At 38.9% G+C, this 26,037-nt stretch overlaps 3 protein-coding genes and 1 long non-coding RNA gene across 4 annotated transcripts in view; 2 read left to right on the plus strand and 2 right to left on the minus strand.

Moving 5' to 3' along the window:
* Positions 1–1,866: 1,866 nt before the first annotated feature.
* LOC143742066 (uncharacterized) lies at positions 1,867–2,722 on the minus strand. Its single transcript, XR_013205340.1, has 3 exons — positions 2,647–2,722; positions 2,308–2,541; positions 1,867–2,193 (listed from the first exon to the last, which is right to left on the minus strand). It is a non-coding gene; the product is annotated as an uncharacterized LOC143742066 (long non-coding RNA).
* Positions 2,723–8,424: 5,702 nt separating this feature from the next.
* On the plus strand, positions 8,425–20,796 carry LOC143742050 (scavenger receptor cysteine-rich type 1 protein M130-like). Its single transcript, XM_077234684.1, has 11 exons — positions 8,425–8,683; positions 9,269–9,568; positions 9,656–9,970; positions 10,217–10,540; positions 10,617–10,934; positions 17,696–17,992; positions 18,098–18,169; positions 18,374–18,688; positions 18,795–19,007; positions 19,106–19,189; positions 20,747–20,796. Exons 1-11 carry the CDS (start codon positions 8,476–8,478, stop codon positions 20,767–20,769), a joined length of 2,469 nt encoding a protein of 822 aa, XP_077090799.1. The 5' UTR covers positions 8,425–8,475; the 3' UTR covers positions 20,770–20,796.
* Positions 20,797–22,097: 1,301 nt separating this feature from the next.
* LOC143742040 (scavenger receptor cysteine-rich type 1 protein M130-like) overlaps positions 22,098–26,037 on the plus strand; it is a 75,164-nt gene continuing 71,224 nt past the window's right edge. The window contains exons 1-2 of the mRNA XM_077234667.1: positions 22,098–22,244; positions 22,452–22,514. Of these exons, the coding sequence (XP_077090782.1) occupies positions 22,491–22,514 (24 nt within the window). The 5' untranslated portion in view covers positions 22,098–22,244; positions 22,452–22,490. The remainder of the gene's footprint in view (positions 22,245–22,451; positions 22,515–26,037) is intronic.
* ccdc59 (coiled-coil domain containing 59) lies at positions 22,516–26,012 on the minus strand. Its single transcript, XM_077234694.1, has 4 exons — positions 25,726–26,012; positions 25,035–25,380; positions 24,806–24,911; positions 22,516–23,483 (listed from the first exon to the last, which is right to left on the minus strand). The coding sequence occupies exons 1-4, from the start codon at positions 25,964–25,966 to the stop codon at positions 23,319–23,321; spliced, it is 858 nt and encodes a 285-aa protein (XP_077090809.1). The 5' UTR covers positions 25,967–26,012; the 3' UTR covers positions 22,516–23,318.

Below are 26,037 nucleotides of genomic sequence, written 5' to 3' on the forward strand. Positions count from 1 at the left end.
TAAGAAAATAATCGAACAATTGCCATACAAAAACGCCTCTCGTCGGTTGTTTTGAATGTGCGTGATAACTAACCGGAAACGTCTGAGGGCCAAACACGTCACTTCCTCCACGTCACGCCCACAATGTGAACATCTTTTCCCTTATGGAAAGAACATTATAAGTTACTGAACATGAATACATTAAAATAAGTACTTTTTAAAAGAAGATATAATAGTATGAAGTACATGTCTTTGTGCAGCTTCTTCCACAATCTTGAGGCAAGCATTTCCGATCTGAAATTAATTGAAAAAAAAAATTACATCCCAGTGAAAGCTGCCTTGTGGAACATTATGCATTATCTGGGAATTTCGTTTTTTTGTGCTGTAAACTAAGATTGAACATACGCACATTAGATTCCATGCACTGGCTTAAACCCAGGCTCCAGAAGTCTTCTCGGGTGAGGCAACATTTGCCTTGCTTTATGATCAGTTCTCCTGATGGACGATTTTTGTCTAACACATACTTTAAATAAAAACAAAGAGCATTTGACATGATTAAGTAATGGCTATTTAAATATGCAAAGTTTTACTAAATAGACAGAATGCTTACCAGTTCATCTTGAATAGGGCCCAAGTCCTTCTCCCACTCTGCTCCTGAACAAGCATATGGATGCTCTATCTGCCACTCAAATATTGAGTAACAGTGGTCCTGAAGAATCATCCTCTCAGTTGGTGCATCTGATGATCGACAAATACGTGACAATTAGTAACAAGAAATGTTGTGGAATTTAAAAAAGAAATCCAATATTTCTGAATCTAGCATGTAATTGTAAACTGTTTTGTACAAAGTTTAACAAACACTCTTACTTTTTAATCTGTAGTATGTCCTCAGTCTTGACACATTGACCCTCTGACAAGTTGACCCTTTCGCAATAGTAGCCACCCCTTTGGAAGAGATGCTGGCCACAGTAAATGGTCCTTCGTGGTGACTCGTAAACGTGTCTCCTATCCGTCGTTTCTTGGGTCCCCCGAGAGCAGAACATCATCACCAGCCTGAACTGAACATACTCGCACAAACTTCCGCTTGCGATTTTGAAATGCATTTTGTCGCATTCCCTGTGCGTGCTCTATGTTGTGAAAAACCTACAAAAAAAATAATAAATTACATTCTCCACATCTCTAAATATACAGTGTAACAGTGACATTAGTTACAAATAAAGCAGAATCATAGCAAAGAAAATGCATAGATCAGCCTCTGCCTAGGTCTAATTCTGAGAAATTCACCACTTCATTAACCTTTATTATTCAAAAACAAACCGTTTCATTGAGAAGTTTCATCTTATTGACTCTGGTGTCGATGTCATCTTCTGGGTCAGTAACTTCAAAATCATCTCCCATGGGACAGGCATTTATGACCTCTGGCAGATGTGGGTGTCGATTGAAGAGTAGGAAGTATGGACTGTGTCTAGTGGAGTACTGATCACATAGGAAGCTTCCCATTTACTATCAAATGTGTATTAAATGAAAAACTCCACCCTTAACATTAAATATTTAATAAATTCATCAATTCAGTTTTCCCGTCGACATCTAACTGTAGATATAATAAATATAATAACGTGTTAAGACCTGCTTTGCAGTGTTGATACCGTACACAACAGCAGGAAGGTGGAGGTCCCAGTCATTGTGGTTGTCATTAACATACTTTCTGAGAGCATGCTTGATGTTTTGATTGGTTCTTTCATCCTGTATATATCAATGCATTTATAAAGTTGATGAATAACCAGCCCAGGCTCATATGGACCATATGGAGCTGGTTAAGTGATGCAAACTTCAGAATTTACTAGTTTACAAATCATGCACTATGGTAAAAAGGGTTTTGAGGTCATAACATAATATTGTGCAAGGAGCCACGTGAAAACAAGTCATTGATCCATAATCAGCCCTTGTAATCATAATTGTGTATAAAAATGATTAAAAGTGCTTGCTATTTTACTGCCTCTAGAGTTAATTTCTGTTGGAAACTGCAGTGACATGTATAAATATTGCCACAGGAACGATTTTCTAATGAGCCTGTGTTGTGAATAACCGTAAGACAACAATAGTTCTTCCAGGACAGATATCCTGTATAAGAGTTACCTGTCCGTTGGTCTGGGGATGGTAAGCACTGGAGACAGCATGTTTAATGTTCAGCGTACTGAAAATGCTGCTGTTTAGCTGCAAAAGGATCATCAGTTAAATTTGCAAGACTAGAGTACTTGCAGACAACAACACATATGTTGAGAGTGACTAGAGTAGGGGGAAAACAATTAAACCTTTACAAAACTTCACCTTGTTGACAAACTCCTTCCCTTGGTCGGTAATTATTTTTCTGACCGTGCCGAACAAGTACAACTTTTTGATTATTTTTGCAGACACCTCAGCTGCTGTCGTAGATTGCAGGGGCGCTGCAATCACCCACTTTGTGTACAGGTCTGTCATGGTAAGGACATACTACTTGTTGCGTGCCGTTTCTGGCAGAGGTCCAATCAGATCCAAACCAATGACCTCCCAAGCTTCTTTTACCTGCATGCCACAAAATTAGTATTAGTCAAATGCTGGTAAAACTGTACACAAGCTTGAGACTAGCTTGTTAGTTTCATCAGTATGCTAAAACATTGTAAGCAGTACCTTAATGGAATGCAAGACTGGCACAACAGTCTTGATTGGGTCATTCAACTGGCAGCGGTGACAAGATCTGACCTAAAAAGCAACACATTTTTTGAACAAATTGTCTAGAAAAATAGCCAGTTGATGAGAGGCGCTATTAACATTAAGTGACATGGCATCTGTGGCTTTAATATGTTAAGTCCATAATGCTACTGCAGTTGATACAAGTTGGTGATAATACAGTAGTCAACATTTGAAGTGGATAAAGACCTTTCATTAAAGTTATATATGACTTTTGAATAATACCCGTTCTTGTCTTAGGACAACTTTGATTAACTTTTTTGATCCACTTTTGATCCAGAGACAACTTTTAAGTCAAGGAGGTATCTAACAATCAAAGGTGGCAAAAGTAGACACACTCTGCTGAGGTCTGAAACAACAACAAGCCGAGCAGCCAATCAGAGAGAAGCGCTATGGTCACACTCGCGGTGTAAAAAGAAAGACACAGACCAGATGCAAAAAAGTCCTGAAGTTCCCTGCGGAGAATGGCAAAATTACCTTAATATGAACCCATTAACTGTTTATTCTACTGCTTACTCAAATGATTTCTATGCCTTACTGGTAGAACACATTATTCCCATCTGTCACACAAACTTGGTCTAGTATTGAATATGATGAACTGGGTAAAGGCATACTTTATTGTTTTTTTACTATTATTATTTTTTTAACATGCTCTTTTCCTTACACTCTTTTGTGAAATGACATTTACTGTGCACTTGGAGAGCATGACAAACATGGCAAACAGTGGCGGTTCTAGAGGGGGGGCCAGGGGGGCCGTGCCCCTGTGACAACAAGCTTGGCCCCCCCTGTGGCCCCCCTAAATGTGGAGTGTGAAATAATTTTTACAAAACTGTTTTTTTGCTATCGTTGTTATCGTTGTATGCGTATTTTTTTTTATTATTCTATCTTTGTGGATTTGCTTGTTCACGTGACAATTCGCATCACATTCGCGGGAATCGCGGCAGAATAACGTCTGTCTCCTGCACGCGAGAGAGGAGAGAAGGAGAAAGCTGGTAAATGTCAGTTCAGTTGCAAGTTCATTCTTTATGTGCGTATCTGGTGTGCGATGTGTATTGTCTATCATGATATTGTTATCAATGTTTTAACTGTATACGAGGCACTGTGAGCTGACTTCGCATTTGTCTCTCGTCCTTTCACTGCTGTGTGCGGTTCATAGGTAGGCTATGTCCCCAAATTAGTTTATGTCTTATATTTATATCATATTATGTTCTTATATTAGAATATCACATCAGCAAGAGTTCCGTTTTCCCGTCCACAATTGCAACTGTGATATTGATCTTATACAACATGCAGTTAAATTAACAATAAGTTACCATTGGGCGTTACTTTTTAGACACAATATTGTTTTCCCTTTATTTCGCCGACTAGAATTTCAAAATGAAACCGTAGCAGAGTTTCAATGCAACAGACAGCGATGATTTCTTGACTGAAATCCGCGATTTGAAGGAAACACTTGCTCCTTTCCCGAATGAATCAGCCGTTTGAACGAATCGGTTGAATGAATGGATCCTTCAACTCGCTTGTTAAGACTGTGGCTTGCCGCCGCCTACTGGCGGTTTTAGTTTCATTTTTAAAGTACGCTTTAATTAAAACGTTAAAATTAGAAATAATTTCATGTTTAAATGTTGATTTAAAAAAAATCTCATAGCTTTATTTATGCAATTGTAAATGGAGTTTAAATATATTAATGCCGCTTTTGTGTCACCTCTAGACTGCACTGCAAAAATGGATTTTGATTAAATGATTTAATTTGACTGGTAACAGTGGTACTGTATAATTATTGTATAATTAAGTATTATTGTATAAATAAGTATAATTACTGTATAATTTGAATTTTAGTATTTGACATAAAAGGTGATTCATAACTCTAAATAAGTTTAGAAAGAATGTCCATATATAGGTGAAAATGCCCCTGGAAATCAATGTAAGGTGGCAAATTAAATGAATTATAAATTAATTAAAAAAAGAATTTCGGTCCCTGCTGTTAACTGACCACTGCATAGAATATGAAAAATATGAATATCTTCATGAGTCTGCTGTCAACAACAGGCCTAAACCAGCCATGGCACCAGAACAAAAACACAATCAGTAGAATATCATCTAATCATCAACAAAACATTGAAAATATTGAGATATATTTTTGTCAATATTGCACACCCCTAATGTACGGTATGAATTTGTATTTCTTCAGGTTTTAAAAAGCCTTAAATTCGATTTTAAAAAGTGTGCAGGAACCCTGTAAACGGTTAGTAGTTACAAGTCAGTTATTTTCAGTAAATGAATTAATAACTTTCTTGGTCCCCATTGCTTTTGCTCTATAGTTCTCACCAAAATGAAGAGAAAGAAGGACATCATGTCAATTACAGTTACTGTGACTAATTCTGAATATGTAAGGCAAATGTAAAAATATAATGGAAATGGAAATGCATTGTTGAATGATTATAAACATGGTATTTTGCCTGTTAATGCCTGCAGTGCAGTGCAGAAAATGATATGACAACAATAAGGTCTAAATGTAACTGGCCCCTCTAACAGTACAACTGGCCCCAGCTTGGCCCCCCCAGTTGAAATGGTCTAGAACCGCCACTGATGGCAAATATGGCTACTTCTGAATATATTATAGTTAAAATTAATCTTTAAAACAACACATTTGATTTCTGTTTGTATCCAACTAATATTTCTAAACATGGACTCAAAATGAGAAACATGAAGCAGTTAATTATCAGTATTTGTATATCTGCAAATGCTCTGCTTTGATGCTGTAAATAAACTGGAATGTTTCATGTCCCTGAAATCATTTACCTGTATGTGTGACTTTGTCGCCCCTCTATCTTGCATGTTTCTCCAGTTAAGTGTCTCTATAAGGGAGAGGAGGAGTCATGTTCATCAGTGTTGACGTGCTTTTAATAAATATGGTGAGAATCATAAATACGTCTCCTGATTTGTCAGTGAAACTGTTTGATGATTTCCTCTCTTCTGTTTAATAAGGTAAAAGTGACTTTGATTGGCTTGTTGTTTGGTGATTGTAGAGCCTCCTGTCTCTGTCTCTCTTGAACCTTTCACTTCTGAGTTGATGAAGCAGAGTGTATGATCAGTGAAGATGGAGAGCTATCTAACACTCATTTTTTTGTCATCTGTAATCAGACTCGCCACAGCTGGTATGTACTGTACACACACACAGGATCATGTGTGAGTTAATGTTGTAGTGATTGACTCTGTGTTAGTTATGAAATGGTCATAAAATAAGTTCCACTTTTGTATGTGTAATATTTGAATTCATATAAATGTAAATGTACTTCATGGTCATTTTCTCTGTTCATCTGTTTTGCTGACTTAAAGTCTGTTGTTGTTTGTCTTCTCTCACTGTGAATTGTATAAATCAATTCTGTATCTTGTCTACAGGCAGCGTGAGGCTGGTGGGTGGCAATAATTCCTGTGCTGGTAGAGTGGAGGTTTATTATAGCGGTCAGTGGGGAACCGTGTGTGATGATTATTGGGGTTTGACAAACACTGCAGTGGTGTGTAGAGAGTTGGGCTGCGGTGATACTTCAAATACAATGCGTGCCGCTCACTTTGGACCAGGATCAGGAAAAATCTGGATGGATAATGTTTTCTGTAGTGGATCAGAGTCCTCAATATTCAACTGCTCACATTTAAAAATGGGTGAACATGACTGTAGTACTGATCACAGTGAAGATGTTGGAGTAATCTGTTCAGGTTAGTTTTCTGATTTCACCATCAGATTTATTTGATGTATTCTATCAAAAATATGTGCTAGATTTTAAAATTAATGTTCAAAGTTTATAAATAGTGGAAACCAACAGGTGTACACAGTTTAACCGATTAGAACCTATCTATCGGCTCGATGTTATATCAATCATACTGTACATGACCACTATCTTGATGTGACAGTAGCTGTAAGACTGTGTAAAAATATAAATAATCTACATAGTAACAGTTTTCGACAGTAACAGTTTTTTTATTTCAAAATTTTAAAGTCAAAATTTTGTTTAATGTTGTGATCAGGTTAATGCATGTTTAATGAGAGCGCATGCATGACCTGAATGAGCAAACATTAATTTCATATACTAAATTTACTCTAAATGTCAATCACTTGTTAAAAATAAACCAGAAAATGAATTAACAAAATAAATTCATGTACAATATTAAAACTGATGTTCTATTAGTATTACAGCTCACCAAATCCAGGGCTGTACAACCTAGGTGACAGTCAATAGGGGTGTTACAATACAATGATGTGACGATTCAGCTTGATACACAATACTGAATACTGAATCTAATGACACTTTAAAGAAAACCAAAATGGACTAGATATTTAACAAAAAGTATTGCAAGATTCGGTATTACATCATGAATTAACTTGAATAGGCTTACTTGGTCCTTCTCCCCTATTCACAAAGCAGTGGTGACACCATTAAAGTAAAATATTATAAATATTCATATTCTTCATAGCATATATAAATATTGTAAATATTAAAATTTGTATTTTAATAAATAATGTATTTTTTTATTTTTATAATAATAATTAATAAACATGGAAGCTCAAATGTGTGAACTTCTGGGTTAATCCTATTTGATGCTAAATTGAATTAATCTAAACTTTGATTTTGAGGGAACTACTGTTGCTGTATACAATACATTGTCGCTATGGGTGATAAATATTGTTTTTGTATTGCGATACATTGTGACACAATATATTGTTACACCCCTAATAGTCAACCAACTAGGGTGCCAAATGAAGTAGGACCAGTACTGACACAAATGTTACTCTAGACTGAAACAACAGTACTCTTTTTTTCTTGACATTACTCTAAATAGTTTACAATAAGTTGAAGATTTCAAAACAGCTTTTAATTTGTAGCAAGTTTAATTTTGCCGTAAAAAATCTCTTTGACTTACCAAACATAAGCAAAGCTATACAACACTCAACGGTCTCCTTTACGAAAGAGTAATACATTCAAGTGTGCTATTAGTACACTTCTTTTAAACTAAAAAATAAGAAAGTGTACTTTCAGTCAACTTTTTATGTACTTCTCAGAAAAATACTTAAAATTGCAATTTAGTCTCAAGCAGTATTGAAATAGTACACTTACAATACATTTACTAGTACATTGATATTAGTATATTTACTACATAAAATATACTTAAAATATATACTTGAACTTTTCTTTACTTTTTAATTTTGGGGATTTTTTTAAATGTCTTAATATTTGAAATGGCTTGGTATCATAATCATTTCAGGCATCAGGCTGGTTGGAGGTTCTCGCTGTTCTGGAAGATTAGAGGTGCCTCATGGAAACACCTGGAACACAGTGTGTGACGCTGCCTTTGACCAGCAGGATGCAGAGGTTGTGTGTAGAGAGCTGGACTGTGGGGCTCCTGTACAGGTGCTGGGAGAAGATGCTTTTGGCAAAGGAGACGCTCAGATGTGGACACAAGAGATTCAGTGCAGAGGAGACGAGTATCAGTTTGCTCTCTGTCCAATTTTACTTTCACACAATTGTTCCTATGGCAATGATGTGAGCGTTGTATGTGCTGGTAGGTGAACGACATATGAACTATACAAGTATAATCATAAAATCAATGAGTAATATTGTACAACAATTGTTTTTCTTTTTTCTCTATATTACTCTGCCCTTTGTACCTTTAGAAACAGTGCGATTAGTTGGTGGTAAGAGTTCCTGTGCTGGTAGAGTGGAGGTTCTTCATGATGGTCAGTGGGGAACAGTGGATGATGTTGGTTGGGATATGACTGATGCTGCAGTGGTGTGTAGAGAGCTGGGATGTGGAGAGGCTTTAAGGGCACCAAAGAATGCTTACTTTGGAGAAGGATCAGGAGAAATCTGGATTTCTGATTTACTGTGTACTGGATCAGAGTCTACATTGATGAACTGTGGATTCAATGGATGGGGAATAAACGCTAAACATATTGATGATGCCGGAGTCATTTGCTCTGGTAAGCTTAGCTCATCCATGCTTATTTCATAATTACTAACCTTTTTTTCCACAGAATTCCAGAATAAATACAAATTTTCTCACCACATTCAATGTTACATCAGGTGGTTGTTTGGTTGCCTGTGTGGGGTGAAGTAATGTGACGTGCTGAACAATTTGTGTGCAACATGCTTTTTTTTTTTTGTCCCAGACAATCCCTTTTGCGAACGAAACACATATATTGTTCAAAGGTTGTGCATTTCATAGACTACATGCATTTTAATAACACCCTGGGTGCATTTATCTTACAATCGTTTTTCTCCTGTTATTCATTAAATGAAAAAAGCGGGTGTACTCTGTGTTCGGGCCATGAGCTCTCCCCCGGACAGCACACCAATCAAATACGCATACTCTTTTATTCTAGATAATTATTTGTAAGTGCAAACTTGTGAAATGCAAGAAGCTTGTGTGAATTAATTTTATGCATGAAATAAACTGCTGACAATTTAAAAAAAAATAACTAGTCAGAATAAACTGTTTAGTTTTATTAAGTAATAGGTCAAGAAGCAAAGCAAATGTCATTAAAATGGTCCCTTTTTTATTTAAGGAGTCCGGCTGGTTGGGGGATCTCTCTGTTCTGGCAGAGTAGAAGTGCCTCATGATCGGTCATGGATGTCAGTGTGTGACGCTGCCTTTGACCAGCAGGATGCAGAGGTTGTGTGTAGAGAGCTGGACTGTGGGGCTCCTGTACAGGTGCTGGGAGAAGATGCTTTTGGAAAAGGAGACGCTCAGATGTGGACACAAGAGATTCAGTGCAGAGGAAATGAGTCTTATATATCTTTTTGTCCAACAATATCTCTCAAATACAACTGTACCCATGAAAATGACATTGGACTGTTATGTTCTGGTAATGGAGCTTTTCAAACAACTTTTTTAAAACCATTTCTTTTGCATGTTTTGCACTGTTTAACTAAACTCTCTGTTCTTTGTCCAGGTTACACTGATCTCAGACTGGTCAATGGTCCTGACATCTGTTCTGGTCGAGTTGAGCGTCAGTACTTCAGTGAATGGGGCACAGTGTGTGATGCATGCTGGGATATGAGAGCTGCCAGTGTCCTCTGTAGACAGCTGAATTGTGGGATTGCTGTGTCTGTTGTGGGATCAGACTGGTTTGGAGAGGGAAGTGGTGAAATCTGGGCTGATGTGTTTGATTGTGATGGGAATGAAACAAAACTCTCAGAATGTTCCGTCTCTTCATGGAGTCGAGCTGAATGTTCTCATAGACGAGATGTTGGAGTCGTCTGCTCTGGTGAGTCCAAATTACTGGAAGATTCACTGATATTGTGATGCTGAAAGATTAAAAAAAAAATATAAAAATAGTATTTAATCTCACCATGTGTAATTTCAAAACATGTGTAGTGTCTTTTCAAACTGAAAGAAAATGCTCTTGTAATTGTTTTCTGAATTCATTTATTATTATGTAAAATGTATTATAAATATAAAGCATATTTTCAAACTTGGAATATTTCAGTTAAACATAAGATCTTCTCCTCAGATTCCTCTCTGGCAGTTCATGATGGTCTGGTGCGGTTGTCTGGAGAGAGACAGTGTGAGGGGGAGCTGGAAGTTTCCATCCATCAGGTCTGGAGGAGAGTTCTGCTGGACTCCTGGAGTCTCACTGAATCCTCTGTGGTCTGCAGACAGCTGGGCTGTGGTTCTGTGCTGAACTTCTCCGGCTCCTCTTCATCCAGTCCTGAACACAGTCATGAGTGTGTGACGGGCTTCCAGTGCTCTGGGAGTGAAGCTCATCTGGGGAACTGCAGCTCTCCACAAACTCTCAACTGCAGCTCCACACAACAGCTGTCAATCACCTGCCTTGGTGAGAACAACAACATCTGGGCAGATTCTTCAGTTGTTAGTGATCAATAATGTGTTTTTCTCTCTCTGAATATCAGGTCGCGGGTCCATCAGGCTGGTGGGTTCCGGGGGAGACTGTGCAGGGAGGCTGGAGGTTTTTCACAGCGGCTCATGGGGTACAGTGTGTGATGACTCCTGGGATATTAAAGATGCCCATGTGGTGTGCAGACAGCTGCAGTGTGGAGTGGCCCTCAGTAACCAGCAGGTACCAACCTGGTTTGGTCCTGGTTCTGGACCCATATGGCTGGATGAGGTGGAGTGTGAGGGGAATGAGACGTCCCTGTGGAACTGCTCTTCTCCAGGCTGGGGGAAACATGACTGTCAACACAAGGAGGATGTAGGAGTCATATGCTCAGGTAAACGGTAAAGTGATTTGATTGATTTTTAAATATATAATTTCAAATGTATAAAGGGATAATGTGCAGCTGGTAATTTTTTTCAAAATAAGTACCAGGATAATCAGGAGTGGATGGGTCATATTTTACAACAAAGACCATCTTACTTTATCAATGGTCTGATAGACAGCGCTGCCATCGATTTTTTAAAATATTTTTTTATTAACCAATGTCATGTAGCGAATTGTCGAGAGGCCTGGTAGAGGTTTAGGGAGGCACAGTACAAGGGAGAGGTTTTCAATATGCCCGTTGTAGGTTTATTTGAGAAGCAACAGCTCATAAGGTGCAGTCCACATGACGTACAAAAAAAAAGAAAAAAGAAAAAGAAAACTTAATGCAACGTATACTGATAATAAAAACAAAAAGAAAAAAAATGCTGTGAGCAGCAAAAACTGGCACTAAACAATGCCTAGTGGCACATCCACACAATTATCAGCATGTCTCACCTCAAACATGTTCAATCATTGGCATAGTATACACAGGATGCCACCCTCTCCTAATCTTGATCAGACAAAGGATTAAATACCTAAGTTTCCCGCCAAACACCTAGTGGGACGAACCATTGCCACGGGGTGGAACCTTTCCCCATAACACTCACTGAAGTCCACCGCCAAACATTGGCACATAAATATAACTAATGTTCATGAACTCATTCAGACACACAATAATCATAATACAAACATACATAAGATACAACCAAAAACTCACACATTTAACTCCTCATAACACAAATGTCTCTCTCCATCTTGAAACATGGTACGTTCTGGCTATGCGCACTACCAGAACCCACCTCCATAACCCTGGATCAAAACAGGTAGATCATTCATGTGCTATAATCTGTACATGTGTACAATAAAGAAATAAAATAAAACAAACAATGGCTCTCAGTCATCAATCAAAACATTAACAAGTTAAACACTTAATGTTGGAATTGTACCTCCACATATTCATTATCAACATACTATACCTACTCAACTATTCCTGCAAACAGCAAACCAAATAAATTCCAAATAGCACTAGGCTGGCACTCTAGTGATGATATCATTGACCAGGTTCATCATCACATACCCCCCTCCTCAAGACAGCCACTCTTCAAGAGCGGCGTGATAAAAAGTCTGCAATAACGTTCAATGTTCCAGCCCTATATTGGACTTTGAACTTAAAAGGTTGGAGAGAAAGATACCACCGTGCAATTCTTGCATTACTGTCTCTCATTTTATTGATCCATTGCAAAGCCCTATGATCAGTCTCCAGAACAAAGTCTTTACCCATCAAATAATATTTTAGAGTGTCCAGGGCCCATTTAATGGCCAGAGCCTCTTTTTCAACGGTTGAATAGTTAGTCTCACGAGGAAACAGCTTCCTGCTAATGTACTGCACTGGATGTCTTGTCCATCACCCTGTAACAGTACTGCACCCAATCCCAGTCCAGATGCATCTGTTTGTACTACAAAAGGAAGGTCAAAGTTTGGGCTCTGTAGGACAGGGTCTTTGCACAGACAAGCCTTTAAATCTTGAAAAGCTTGCTCACACTCTGATGTCCACTTGACCTTTATGGGGCTACTCTTCCTTGTAAGATCAGTTAACACTGCAGCTCTGCTGGCAAAATCGGGAACAAATCTCCTATACCAGCCCACCAAGCCCAGAAATGATCGAACACTCTTCTTCGTGGTAGGGGGTGCACATGACAAGATAGCCTGCACTTTATCCACCTGAGGCCTGATTGATCCTCCTCCCACGACGTAACCTAAATAAGAGACTTCCTGCTTGGCAATCTGGCACTTTTTGGCATTGACCACCAGACCTGCATGATGGATCTTATTGAACACTTCAGCAAGATGCTCTAGATGTTCCTCCCACGAATCGCTGAAAATGACAATGTCATCTATATAAGCTGCTGCAAAACTGTCCATTTCTCTCAACACCTGGTCCACCAAGCGCTGAAATGTTGCTGCTGCCCCCTGCAGGCCAAAAGGCATGTATTTAAAATGATATAATCCAGAAGGAACACAGAAAGCAGTCAATTCTCTAGCAGAGTCAGCCATTGGCACTTGCCAATATCCTTTGCACAAGTCGAGAGTTGTTAAATACTTCGCTTTGCCCAGTCGTTCAATTAGCTCGTCGACTCTTGGCATGGGATATGGATCGAAATTGGATACTGCATTAAGCTTTGAAAAGTCCACGCAGAACCTGAGTAAGCCATCCTTTTTTGGTACAAGTACCACCGGACTACACCATTCGCTCCTAGATGGCTCTATGATGTCTAAATCAAGCATCACTTTCACTTCCTCTTTCAACGCAGGAATCAGGCGAGCGGGCACTCTACAATGAGTCTGCCTAATAGGCTCTGTTGGCAGAAGGTGAATATCGTGATGTAGAAGATCTGTTTTTCCCGGCTGATCCTTGAAAAGATTATCTGGAACTTGTTTCAAGAACTCTCTCTGCTGTTTAGGTGTAAGATGATCTACTGCTGGAAGGGTAATTGAATTTGTATCCACTGGGAAGTATTGCTCCTCCAGTTCCTCTTCTTCGTCTACCTTTCTTGCCCACAGCTGCTCTGACCACGAGCCTTTTCTCTCATGCCACGGTCTTAAGAGGTTAATATGAAAAACTTGAGACTTCCTCCTGCGATCCGGTAGAGAGATCTCATAGTTAGTAGCACTTAGCTTCCGAATCACATCATATGGCCCCTGCCACTTGGCCAGTAATGAACTGTCAGATGTAGGAAGAAGCAATAGCACCTTTTGACCTGGACATAATGTTCTCTTCCTACTTGACTGATCGTACCATCGTTTTTGACATTGTTGCGCCTCAGTCATATTGACTCTCACCAACTCTGCCATCGAGTCCATCTTCTCCCTCATTTTAATGACATATGACAAAATGTTTGTTTTTTCACCTGCATTGTCTCCTTCCCAGGCCTCCTTTAAGACATCCAAAGGTCCACGAACCTGACGCCCGTAGAGCAGTTCAAAGGGTGAATAGCCTGTGGACGATTGTGGAACTTCTCGATAGGCAAACATCAAGTACGGCAACCATTGGTCCCAGTCTGCACCTGTATCAGCCACAAACTTGCGCAACATTGATTTCAATGTCTGATTGAATCTTTCTACCATGCCGTCTGTCTGAGGATGATAGGGAGTGGTCTTAATAGGCTGTATACGCAACATTGAATACACTTGCTTAATTTGTCTGGAAGTAAAGTTGGTTCCCTGGTCTGTAATTATTTCTTTGGGTAAGCCTACCCGAGAAAAGAGCTGAACAAGGGCATTCACAATCTGTCTCGTCTTTGTGTTTTTAAGAGGAAAAACCTCTGGATATCTAGTAGCATAATCTGCCACAACCAGAATATACCGCTTTCCTGTACTACTCTTTTCTAACGGACCCACAATATCCATAGCAATGCGAGAAAATGGGATGTCAATAATAGGGAGACTCACCAACGGTGCTCTATCGCCCTTTCTAGCTGGACTCACCAGCTGACACTCTGGACAAGACTTACAAAAATCCATAACGTCCACATACAGTCTGGGCCAGTAAAATCTACTAGCAATTCTGGCTAGCGTTTTCTGTTGTCCTAAATGCCCTGCCCACGGTACCGAATGACCCAACTGCAATACCTTCAGTCTCATGGATTCTGGGACCACCAACCTCTCTCCCTCAGCACTTACCATGTACAGCCTATCATCTTTAAGCACTAAACGATCTTTCTGAAGCAAAGCTGACCCAGTGTTTCCCCTGTCTAACTTCTCAAACAAGGGTTCTAGAGATTTATCTCGTCTTTGAAGTTCTATTATATCATGAGGAATACATTCAATATCATCTACGTGAGGTTCAGGCAATTTTTCGACCATTTCTGTACCCTCAACTTTGTTCTGACGCCTCTCACGTCTAGATTTCCTAGTTTTAGGACTCTCACAAAAAGGCAAATCTTCCAGCAGCTGTTTAAAGGTCTTCTCATGCTTAGCCTGTGCTCTTGTTACCACCCTAGCTTCAGCTATTTCACTGTCATTCTGCAAAAGATCTACAAGGACAGGTACATCTCTACCTAAAATAACTGGATAGGGCGCCTAGTCCATTACCCCAACTGACAGATAATAAGCCTGACCATTTGTTTCAATTACCACATCAGTCTTGGGGTATTCCTTTACATCACCATGAATACATCGAACTCTCAATTTGTCCTGCATCAGTGCTTTACCTTCACCCAAACATTCAGTCCTTACTAACGTTTGGCTTGAACCAGAGTCAACTAGAGCTTTAAAGAATTTAGTCCCCAACTTTACATCAATTACCGTGTCTGTATTTGACTCAACTTCATTTAACTCCGGAGAAGATCTTGGTACATAACAAAGACGTATTAGTAACTTTCTGTAAAGGGCAATCTGCTCTCTTATGACCAGGCTGGCCACATCCATGACAAACCATCACAGCTCTACCCTTATACTGATTAACTACCCCCTGATGTTTACTGTTGTTCGTACCCGAACTTATTTGCGATACACCAGTATTAGAACCAAAATTGCTCAGACCACTACCCCAACCATCCCCAGACTTACCGGTTGGGCCGTTGTTATCGCTCCGCCATCGTCTTGGTTGATACACTGATCGTCTTGCCACCATAAAGGTCTCTGCCATCTCTGCTGCTTGTTTATATGAAGTAGGGTTATTCTGTCTCACCCATGTTCTTGTCTCTGGGTTGATTAACTTGAGGAACTGCTCTAAAACTATCTGGTCACCGATCTCCTCCTTCGTTCGATTCTTAGGATTAATCCATTTCTCATACAAGTCTCTTAGCCTCACTTGCAGCTCTCTTGGAGTTTCATCTTCTCGGGCACTGTAGGATCTGAAGCGTTGTCTATACATTTCGGCATTAATTTCAAACTTGTCAAGAATAGTCTGTTTGACCCGATCATAGTCTAATGAGTTGTCAGGCTCCATGGCCACATAAGCTGCTCTCGCCTTCCCAGATAAGAGAGGCAACAAATGCAATACCCAGTCTTGTCTTGGCCATCTGCATGCCTGAGCAATGCGTTCAAAAGTTGTTAAATAATGTTCTATGTCCTCATCATGAGTCCAAGGAAGCATTCTCGGAGTTTGAAAACACGGCATTGCAGATCCTTGTCCTTCAGTTGGAATCGCACTTGCTGAAGCGGAGTCATCATCCTGTAAGGGCTGTTGAGCTGAACGAATGGCTGAAGGCCGATGCACAGCTGTACCTGCTGATGTTGTTGCAGCCAATGACTGTCGTTGTTGTTGGTCTTGATGAACTTCCGACTGTAGCTGTGTAAACTGATGGTGAAGCATCTGCCATTTATGCTCTTGGCGCTGTGCCTCCCTTTCCAAGCGATCCTCTCTTTGATGTTGCTTATGCAAAAATGTTTGCATCATATTCACAAGCTGGTCCGTTGTACTCCCCGCTACAACCTCACCTTGGTCTGGAATTGTGCACGTTGATTCAGCCTCCCCCGGAAATTTAGACTCATCTCTCGCCTTCGCTGCATCTTGTTTCTTTGGCGGCATTTTTGTTTAAATAAACAGTCTCTCATGCCACCCAACTCCCCAAAACAGGATTTGTTGGCCACCCACACCTACAGCCTACCTCTGTACTAGCCTCCTATTGGCCTGGAAGCACCGCTGCCACCATGTGTCATGTAGCGAATTGTCGAGAGGCCTGGTAGAGGTTTAGGGAGGCACAGTACAAGGGAGAGGTTTTCAATATGCCCGTTGTAGGTTTATTTGAGAAGCAACAGCTCATAAGGTGCAGTCCACATGACGTACAAAAAAAAAAAGAAAAAAGAAAAAGAAAACTTAATGCAACGTATACTGATAATAAAAACAAAAAGAAAAAAAATGCTGTGAGCAGCAAAAACTGGCACTAAACAATGCCTAGTGGCACATCCACACAATTATCAGCATGTCTCACCTCAAACATGTTCAATCATTGGCATAGTATACACAGGATGCCACCCTCTCCTAATCTTGATCAGACAAAGGATTAAATACCTAAGTTTCCCGCCAAACACCTAGTGGGACGAACCATTGCCACGGGGTGGAACCTTTCCCCATAACACTCCTGAAGTCCACCGCCAAACATTGGCACATAAATATAACTAATGTTCATGAACTCATTCAGACACACAATAATCATAATACAAACATACATAAGATACAACCAAAAACTCACACATTTAACTCCTCATAACACAAATGTCTCTCTCCATCTTGAAACATGGTACGTTCTGGCTATGCGCACTACCAGAACCCACCTCCATAACCCTGGATCAAAACAGGTAGATCATTCATGTGCTATAATCTGTACATGTGTACAATAAAGAAATAAAATAAAACAAACAATGGCTCTCAGTCATCAATCAAAACATTAACAAGTTAAACACTTAATGTTGGAATTGTACCTCCACATATTCATTATCAACATACTATACCTACTCAACTATTCCTGCAAACAGCAAACCAAATAAATTCCAAATAGCACTAGGCTGGCACTCTAGTGATGATATCATTGACCAGGTTCATCATCACAACCAAGCAGAATAAAGTAGTAAATACGTTATTATAAAAATATAATTAAGTATATTTTTCAGATGCTAACAGTGCTTGCAGCATGCATTAGCCTTGTATTAACCAGTTATTTTGGTGATGATTTAGGTTTAGCACATCCTGAATTAAAATATTTATAATGGACATCCTTTTCCATCTAGAGTTTAAAGAGATCAGGTTAACTGAGGGCTGTGAAGGGAATGTGGAGGTTTTCTACAATGGATCCTGGGGAAATTTATGCTACAACAAGATGGACAGAGACACAGCGAGTCTGATCTGTCAAGAGCTGAACTGTGGAAGATCTGCCAGTGAACCCAATTATTCAGAGGGACTGAAGTCTCAAAACTGGCTTGATAAACTTAAATGTCGACAACATGATTCCTCTGTATGGCAGTGTCCATCTTCAGCATGGGGACAGAATGACTGTCATAATGAAGTGGCCAAGATCACCTGCTCAGGTAAGACTGTTGCAAGCATTTCTAAAAATATAACAGTAATCTATTAAGATTATTGTGTATGAACGCATTTTATTTATTAACTTGTGAATTAACTTGTGATTACAGAACAGGAGAGTCATCAGTCCCCTAGAAGTTTTTTGTCATGCTCCACATCTCCACATCAGAGACAGTGTTCAGGTAAGTTCATTTGATGTAGAAGAACATAAAAATCATAACAGCCATATGTTATGTATGTATGTAATTTTGAGCTTGGGGCACCAAGATTATTTAATATCACACCACAGACATGTCCCACTGTAGGAGGTGTTGCTGTTCTGATAGTACTGTACTTTGTTGGTATACAATAATGTGTGTATGTGTATGTCGATGTGTGTGATTTAGAGCATGTTCCTCTCAGACTGAGTGGAGGTTTGGACCGGTGCTCTGGGAGGCTGGAGGTGTATCATAACGCTGTGTGGGGTTCAGTCTGTGATGATCTGTGGGACATCAGCGATGCTCAGGTGGTCTGCAGACAGCTGGGTTGTGGAGACGCACTGAGGGCTGATGGGAATTCAGTCTTTGGTGCTGGTGAAGGTGTTGTGTGGCTGAACAGAGTCGAGTGCAGAGGGAATGAGATTCACCTGTGGGACTGTCCTCTCTCCCTGAAGAACCACACTGACTGTTCTCACAAAGAGCTCGCTGGACTCACATGTGCAGGTCACAGCAAAACACTGACTGATTTTAGTAATTTTCACATTATTTTAGAGTGAATAATATCTGTGTATTTACATGACTTTGAATGTGTTTGTGTCTGTTTTGCCAGATATGTCAGTGTCCACTACTCCTGCCACAACATCAGCATCAACATCATCTTCTCGTCCAGTTTCTCAGACAGTGCGCTCAACATCAGTCACTCCTCCACAAACTCCTCCAGCAGCGTCTCTCTCTGTGCTTGTGGTTGTACTGGGAGTTTTGCTCTCACTGCTCTTAGTGCCACTGCTTATACTGATTCAGCAGAACAGAGTGATGAGGAGAGGTAGGAGAGATCCAGAGACTGTCATATTGTGTCTTATTCAGTGTGTGATCAGTCATGTGTTGTGAACTGACAGCAGGTTTGTCTGTCTACACTCTCAGCTCTCTCTAAGAGGAGACACAGGACGACGACTGAGGCCGTTTATGAGGAGATTCAACACAGACACAATCACTTCACTCAGAGAGGTGAGACATGAGCCGTGAAACTTATTTAAAGGGTTACTTCAGGATTTAGCATTAAGATTTGTATTAGTAGAAAACCAGTAGTATTTTCGAATTACCTTGCTTCCCCCCCTCATTTCCCCCTGATATGAGAGATTTATGTATTTTTAGTCTGGAAAAAATCCTCCGATGACGCAAAAATCGTCATTTTGCGTCATCGGAGGATTTTTGGGCCAGAGGCTTAAAACTACAGCCAGTACTAGTAGCTAGTTCCGCATGTTTTCACTACGCCCATATGGGGCGGGATCTCACTCACAGAAAGTAAGATATTGTCAGCCATCTTTCTGTAGAAGCTAAGCTAACAGGCTCTTGCTCTGTGTATAAAGTTTGTATAGTGGGCTAATCACGATAGCGGAAGGTAACGTTAGTTTAGAAGTTGAAATGACAGAAGGGGATTTCGAAGATCAGTTGCGCGAATCTGATGCTCGCGGCTACCTGTACGAGCCGCAATACAGCGATGAACAGTTGCGGGAGATGGAGGAACAAGATGCGGCCGGAGCAGCTGCTGCAGCAGGGGAGCAAGACCTGACTCGAGCCCGGCCAGACTCCAGCTGGGGCGGACTGGAGCTGTCAGTGCTCACGCTGTGCGCCTATGGAAACAGATAGAGAGTCCTATTGCTGTCGCGAATTTCAACGATCCCATTTTCTTCTGGACGAGATAAATTGGAAACGCCAGCCAAAGCCCGCAGGGACAAACGGACGGCTTAGTGTAAAGTGAGTAACGTTATTTGGTTTGTTTTTCTTTTTTTTACCAAGACGTAATGTACAGAGTTTGGACACCCGGCATTATCACAATGTTCTTCCCTCGTAACGTTAGTCAGCTGAGCTATTGTTGTTATATTTACATCTATGATAGTATACTGTGTGCAAATAGTTCGCATTGCTAACGTTGTGCTTACTGTTTTGTAGACAATATCGCCTAACAGCCTATCGTCACTTTATGGAATGGTTCCAGCAAGGCGAGCGACTTGGTAAAGACTATCGTCTCGTTTTGCCCACCTGTGTTGTCCAGGACATCAGACGGAAATATCCAGCTCCTGACTGACAATACTGTGAATGAATATAAGGAAACAGCCGAAGCTCTGGAAGAGCTTTGAGTGTAAAAGTGTTAATATTAATTTTAAGTTAATATAAAAGTTATAACTCCCATCGGTTGTGGTTCTTTTTATAAACCTTTAAACCTTTACTGTTACTAGAGTATGTATTAGCCTAGATAATGTGTGGAGAAATTTTTCGGATACTGCCGCCTGTAACCGGTAGGTGTGGTTTGGGAGTGGCCTGGCCTCGTAAGGGCAGCAAAGCAAGTGCATTCTGGGAGTTGTTGTCTTTCAGCCACATGAGTAAAAAATACATTTTCTGCCTTTTCTCAGTCTAGAATGCTTCAATTTAAAAAATAATTTCACATTTCTACTATATAAATGATCACTATTAAATACACATTCATGTTCCCAGAGCTGAAGTATCCCTTTAATATGATTAATAAGAGAGTCTGTCAGACACTTGATGTTCATCTATTATTAGTCCTGTTAAACCTCCGGCTTTAAACCACAGAATTCCTCTCAGAAAACCACAGAGCTGCAGGTGTGTGTGTGTGTGTGTGTGTGTGTGTGTGTGTGTGTGTGTGTGTGTGTGTGTGTGTGTGTGTGTGTGTGTGTGTGTGTGTGTCAGTGAGTGTCTCTTCCTGTGTGTATTTTGAGGGTAATAAGGAGGGGTTTCAATCTTTGTAAGTCTAGCTGCAGGTGTGTTTGTGTGTGTGCTTGTCTTCTACTGTATTTATTTCTGGAAGGCAGTGAGGATTCATGGGTTCGTGTGAGGACACGTGTGTGTTTGCTAATAGGCCTAAAACGTAGGATTTCTGCCTCTAATGCTTTTAAAATGTAAGTAATTAATATTTGTGTTGTGTTGTAAGTGCTTTATGATCCAAACGAGAAATGAGGATTCAATCTGTTTGTAATGATGAATATATTTCTGACTGTTCTGCTCTCCTTTAACAGGAAGTCTTGTCTCTGAAGAACTGCATTCTGGGTATGAAGATGCTGATGAGCTTCTCTCAGGTTAGAGAGCTGAAAAAGATTCAAATCAATAATTTGATTTACAAATGTAAACACATTTTAACACTAATTCAACTGTTCACAATACTAAAACTTTTATCTTATTAGAAAAAGAGTTCAAGACTGCATATTATGATGATGTCACCAATGGCAGTGGCCTGAAAGGTCAGTTAACTGATCACATGATTTATTATTATTACCCTGCTGTGTCCCAATTCACAGGCTGCGTTCTCCGAGAGGTCACATTTAAATACTGCATACGTCATTTAGGCGGTCTCATTTAAGAAAAATAACCATCAGATTGCAAAGTAAGAAAGAAGTTTCAGTATTTTACATCTCATGAGGAATAACAGTCAATTTTATTATGGTTACTTTTCTTAAATAAGACATTCTTGATGTCCTCTGGAGGATGCAGCCTCCGAATTGGGACACAGCTAATATTCATTACCCAAAGCCTGCAACAGTATATTTAACATTTATTTTGTTTACCAAAATATAAAAAAAATGCCCAAAATATACACGTTTTGATGCAGAAGAGATGATGAAGAAAATCACACCGGGATACTATGATGATGTCATCCCTGATGGACTGAAACCAGATCATGAGACAGGTGTCATTCTGTTATTTAATAATAGAAAGAAATATTTAAAATATATTAAAATCTTTATATATATATACACACACATTATATATTGTCTCATGTTAAATTTACAGAATACACACCTGAGAGCTATGATGATGTAATGACAAGTGGACAGAACTCTATCAAATATCGTGTTTATTTTTTATTGTTATTGGTGTATTTACCATAATCCTTTTATAGTGATGTATGATATTATGGCTTAACCTCATTACATTGTAAAATATAATGCAATGTTTGCTCTGTCTATATGTTCATGTGTAGTGGACACACCAGAGCATTATGATGATGTCATCATTAATGAACAGATCTTTGAAGATGTAACCGGTGAGTCACACAGAACTGCATTTCATTATCACCCTTCACTCATTAACGTTGAACATGCGTTTCTACCATTAATGAATCATCATGACTTTATCAGGAGTAAATCTAATAATCTCAGACAGTCATGAGGGAAAGAGATCAATAACATCATCAGTGACACAAGCTGATTTACAAACTGCAATATGAGGTTTTCTTTCTCATGTGAATCAGAGGGAGATCAGGAGGAGTATGATGATGTGAAGAACAGCAATGAAGATGACAGAAACCTGTTGGGTAGGTTATTGTAACATTTATATACATTCATTTTTATTTGTTATGTTTCTCATTTAAACTACATATTGATGTAATTATTACAATGAAAATGATCAGTTTGCTTTTGTTTTTAAAAACAGACTATGATGATGTGGAGGAGGAGTCAAATAAAGAAGGAGGAGCCATATGACTCACTGACCACACCCACTGCCTCTTCATCAAATCATATTACTGTTTCTGAAACTGGTGTTAAAGATTCATGTTTTCGTTATCTTAAACATTTTTGTATAAAAGGTTACTACATGCATTGCAACAAATTTTGTAGAATTTGTATTTTAATATGTGGCCTATTATATTTTTTACCTAATAAACAAAAGATACCATTCATTCATTACGTTTGTCACAAATTACATATATATATATCTTTAAAAAGCAATTAGAGGAAATGAGAAGATGATGCAAAACACTATAAATGTTTAAAGAAGTTGAAAAAACGGTTAGGCAGTTCAGCTGCTGACAGCATTATCTACCTAAATATAATGATAAAATGGATTTACATCTTAATAGATTATTATTAGGCATCACATTTTTCCATAAACTTACTGCTATAAGTATTTAATAATAGTATTTATAGTGTACTGTCAGCTTGAATTAACTTAAGTAGAGCATAATTTAACCTTTTATTTAAAAAAAATATTACTATAAAGACAGTTATACACTATGTTAAAAACACTCACCCAAACTGCACATTTTATTGTGTGATGGTGCATTTTTACTTTAAAATACTTTAAACAACTTGAAACAGTTTTTGAGTCTGATGCTGAATTATTTGCGCTGATCTTGAATCTTTTGCAGCAATAGCTCCATCTGCAGGTTGAGGTTGGGCTGACCCTTCTTGGTTTTTCTCTTCAACAGCTGATATGTGGCCATTTTCTTTTCCTTGTATTTCTTCAGAGCCTCCTCACGCTGAGATTTGTCTTTCAAGAATTCCTACAGAGACACACATAATAAAACATGCGTCAATCATTTAGGAAAAGAATGTAAGGGTGGTGAAAATGTATACATGTACATGACATAATGGATCTTCCTTAAAGGCTCAGTTCACCCAAAAATTAAAAAAATGTCATCAATTACTCACCCTCACGTCGTTCCAAACCTGTAAGATATTTTAAAAGAAATCTGAGAGATTTCCGTCCTTCCATTGACAGTCCACGCAACTACCAAGAGACACGATCATTTTAAATGACGAACAGATTGAATTTAGGCTTTTATTCACATTTGGTTTTTCTCTTCAACAGCTGATATGTTGCCATTTTCTTTTCCTTGTATTTCTTCAGAGCCTCCTCACGGTGAGATGTGACCCTGGATCACAAAACCAGTCACAAGTAGCACGGGTATATTTGTGGCAATAGCCTACAATACATTGTATGGGTCAAAATTATCGAATTTTCTTTTATGCCAAAATTCATTAGGATATTAAGTAAAGATCATGTTCCATGAAGATATTTTGTACATTTCCTACCGTAAATATGTAAAACATTTATTTTTGTGAGTGAATGCATCACAATCACAAACATAAATGGACAACTTTAAAGACAATTTTGCACCCTCAGAATCCAGTTTTTCAAATAGTTGAATCTCGCGCAAATATTCCTAACAAACCATACATCAATAGAAAGCTTATTTATTCAGCTTTCAGATGATGTATAAATCTCTATTTAAAAACAACTACCCATGTGACTGGTTTTGTGGTCCAGGTTCACATATAAACATTGATCAGCGAAAATAAACAGAAACTCAACCAAACTTGCTTGACGCGCGAGAACAAACCTCATTGGTTCTTGCTGAAGCTCAAACGTGCTGCGTAACACGAGAATGAACCTCATTATTAATTCTCACAAGCTTGAGCTTATGTTTACCACAACTGATGTGTAAGATGAATGTCTATATGTGAATAAAAACCTAAATTAAATCCATTCATCATATAATTTTCTCTTCAGAAAATTCAAGTAAAGTTTTTACAATCTTACAAAGTGGTAATTGCGTGGAGTGTCAATGGAGGGACAGAAATCTCTGTTACGAAGAAGTCTTGCGGGTTTGGAACAACATGAGGATGAGTAAATGATGACAGAATTTTCATTATTGGGTGAACTATCCCTTTAATGACATCACATAGGAGATTCATTAGGAAATAGAAAACTGTACAACATTTCCACCATACTGGTTAAAAGGACTGCATTTGTAGGCTCTTGCATGGAGAATACATTTGTTAGATGTAATCATTTTATATTGGCCAGTTTCTTTTGCCTCACCTCTTTTTTTCGTTCACGTTCCTCCTTCATTTTCTCATATTCTTGCTTTGTCTTTTGATACGAAGACATTTTATGCTTCCTTTGGATGAACGGGGCCTTGTGGGAGCTGATGACACAAATCAGGAATGTGGCTTTACTGATGCAAATGGACTATTATTTGAATATAATACACACACACACACACACATATACAAATATATATTATATATCACACTATCTGTTACTGTACCTGTCAGACTGTGCTGGTTTATTAGATGAATCAGGGGTGGTAGTTTGGTCAGTCGTTGTGTTGAAGACGTGTTTCTCAGGAGAATGTAAAGAATCCGACCCCATGTTTAGTTCATCATCTGACTCTGTCTCTTTATCCAGTGCTCTTCCTTCACATCTTTTCTTCTTTTTCTCCTGCTCTTCTTCATCTAGTCGTTCTTTTTCAGCCAGGTACAGATGTCTCAGATGCTCGGGATATTTCTCCTCTAACTGGACTTTTGATGCTTGATTTTTCTTCCTCTCCTTTCGAAGAAGTTTATTGTATTCATGTCTTACTTTCTCCTTCCTTTTGAAGGCAAAACCCTGACCTGATGAAGAAACATGAGACAGAGATGAGATTCAAACAGAATACATAACAATTTGAGTCCTTTATTATGGATTATTACGGATCTATTACGTTATTCAAATATACATTATTGCAATTTATTCACAAATTAAATATATTTTCTTTAGAAAATTGTATAAACGTTTTTCATAGATTACATATCAAAGAACTAAGCACGTTATTGTACACTTGATTTTTAAAGGATGTAATATCAGACATCTTTATTTGTTATTGAAAATGTGTTTAATTAATGAGTGTTTTCTACATCGAAATATATTTACAAAAATATTAAGTATGTACGTTGATGGATTTAAAGTCAACTACTCACCCTCTTTTAAACTACCATCAAAAACTTTGTTCTCCGGAACCCATTTTCTTTTTTTTTTAGCGTTGTGTGATAAACCACCATGTGAAAATGTGTTATTGAAGTGTTTTCCTCTAAACGGACCTTGACTTTTTGAGTTTTGTTTTAACGGTGCCATGATTGACGCTAGTATGTGGACAAGACGGATGCTCTCGTGTCTAGACGCACAACGATGACGTACGGAATACGTGTGGTCGCAAGGCATTACTAATCAAAATAAGCACCATTTGTGTGAGGACAATGTATTATATTCTATTCGCTCATAACAAAACGCTG

This window comes from Siphateles boraxobius, unplaced genomic scaffold (assembly GCF_051911475.1).
Source record: "Siphateles boraxobius isolate OS27281-9 unplaced genomic scaffold, OSU_SipBor_1 19, whole genome shotgun sequence".
Lineage (NCBI taxonomy): Eukaryota > Metazoa > Chordata > Actinopteri > Cypriniformes > Leuciscidae > Siphateles > Siphateles boraxobius.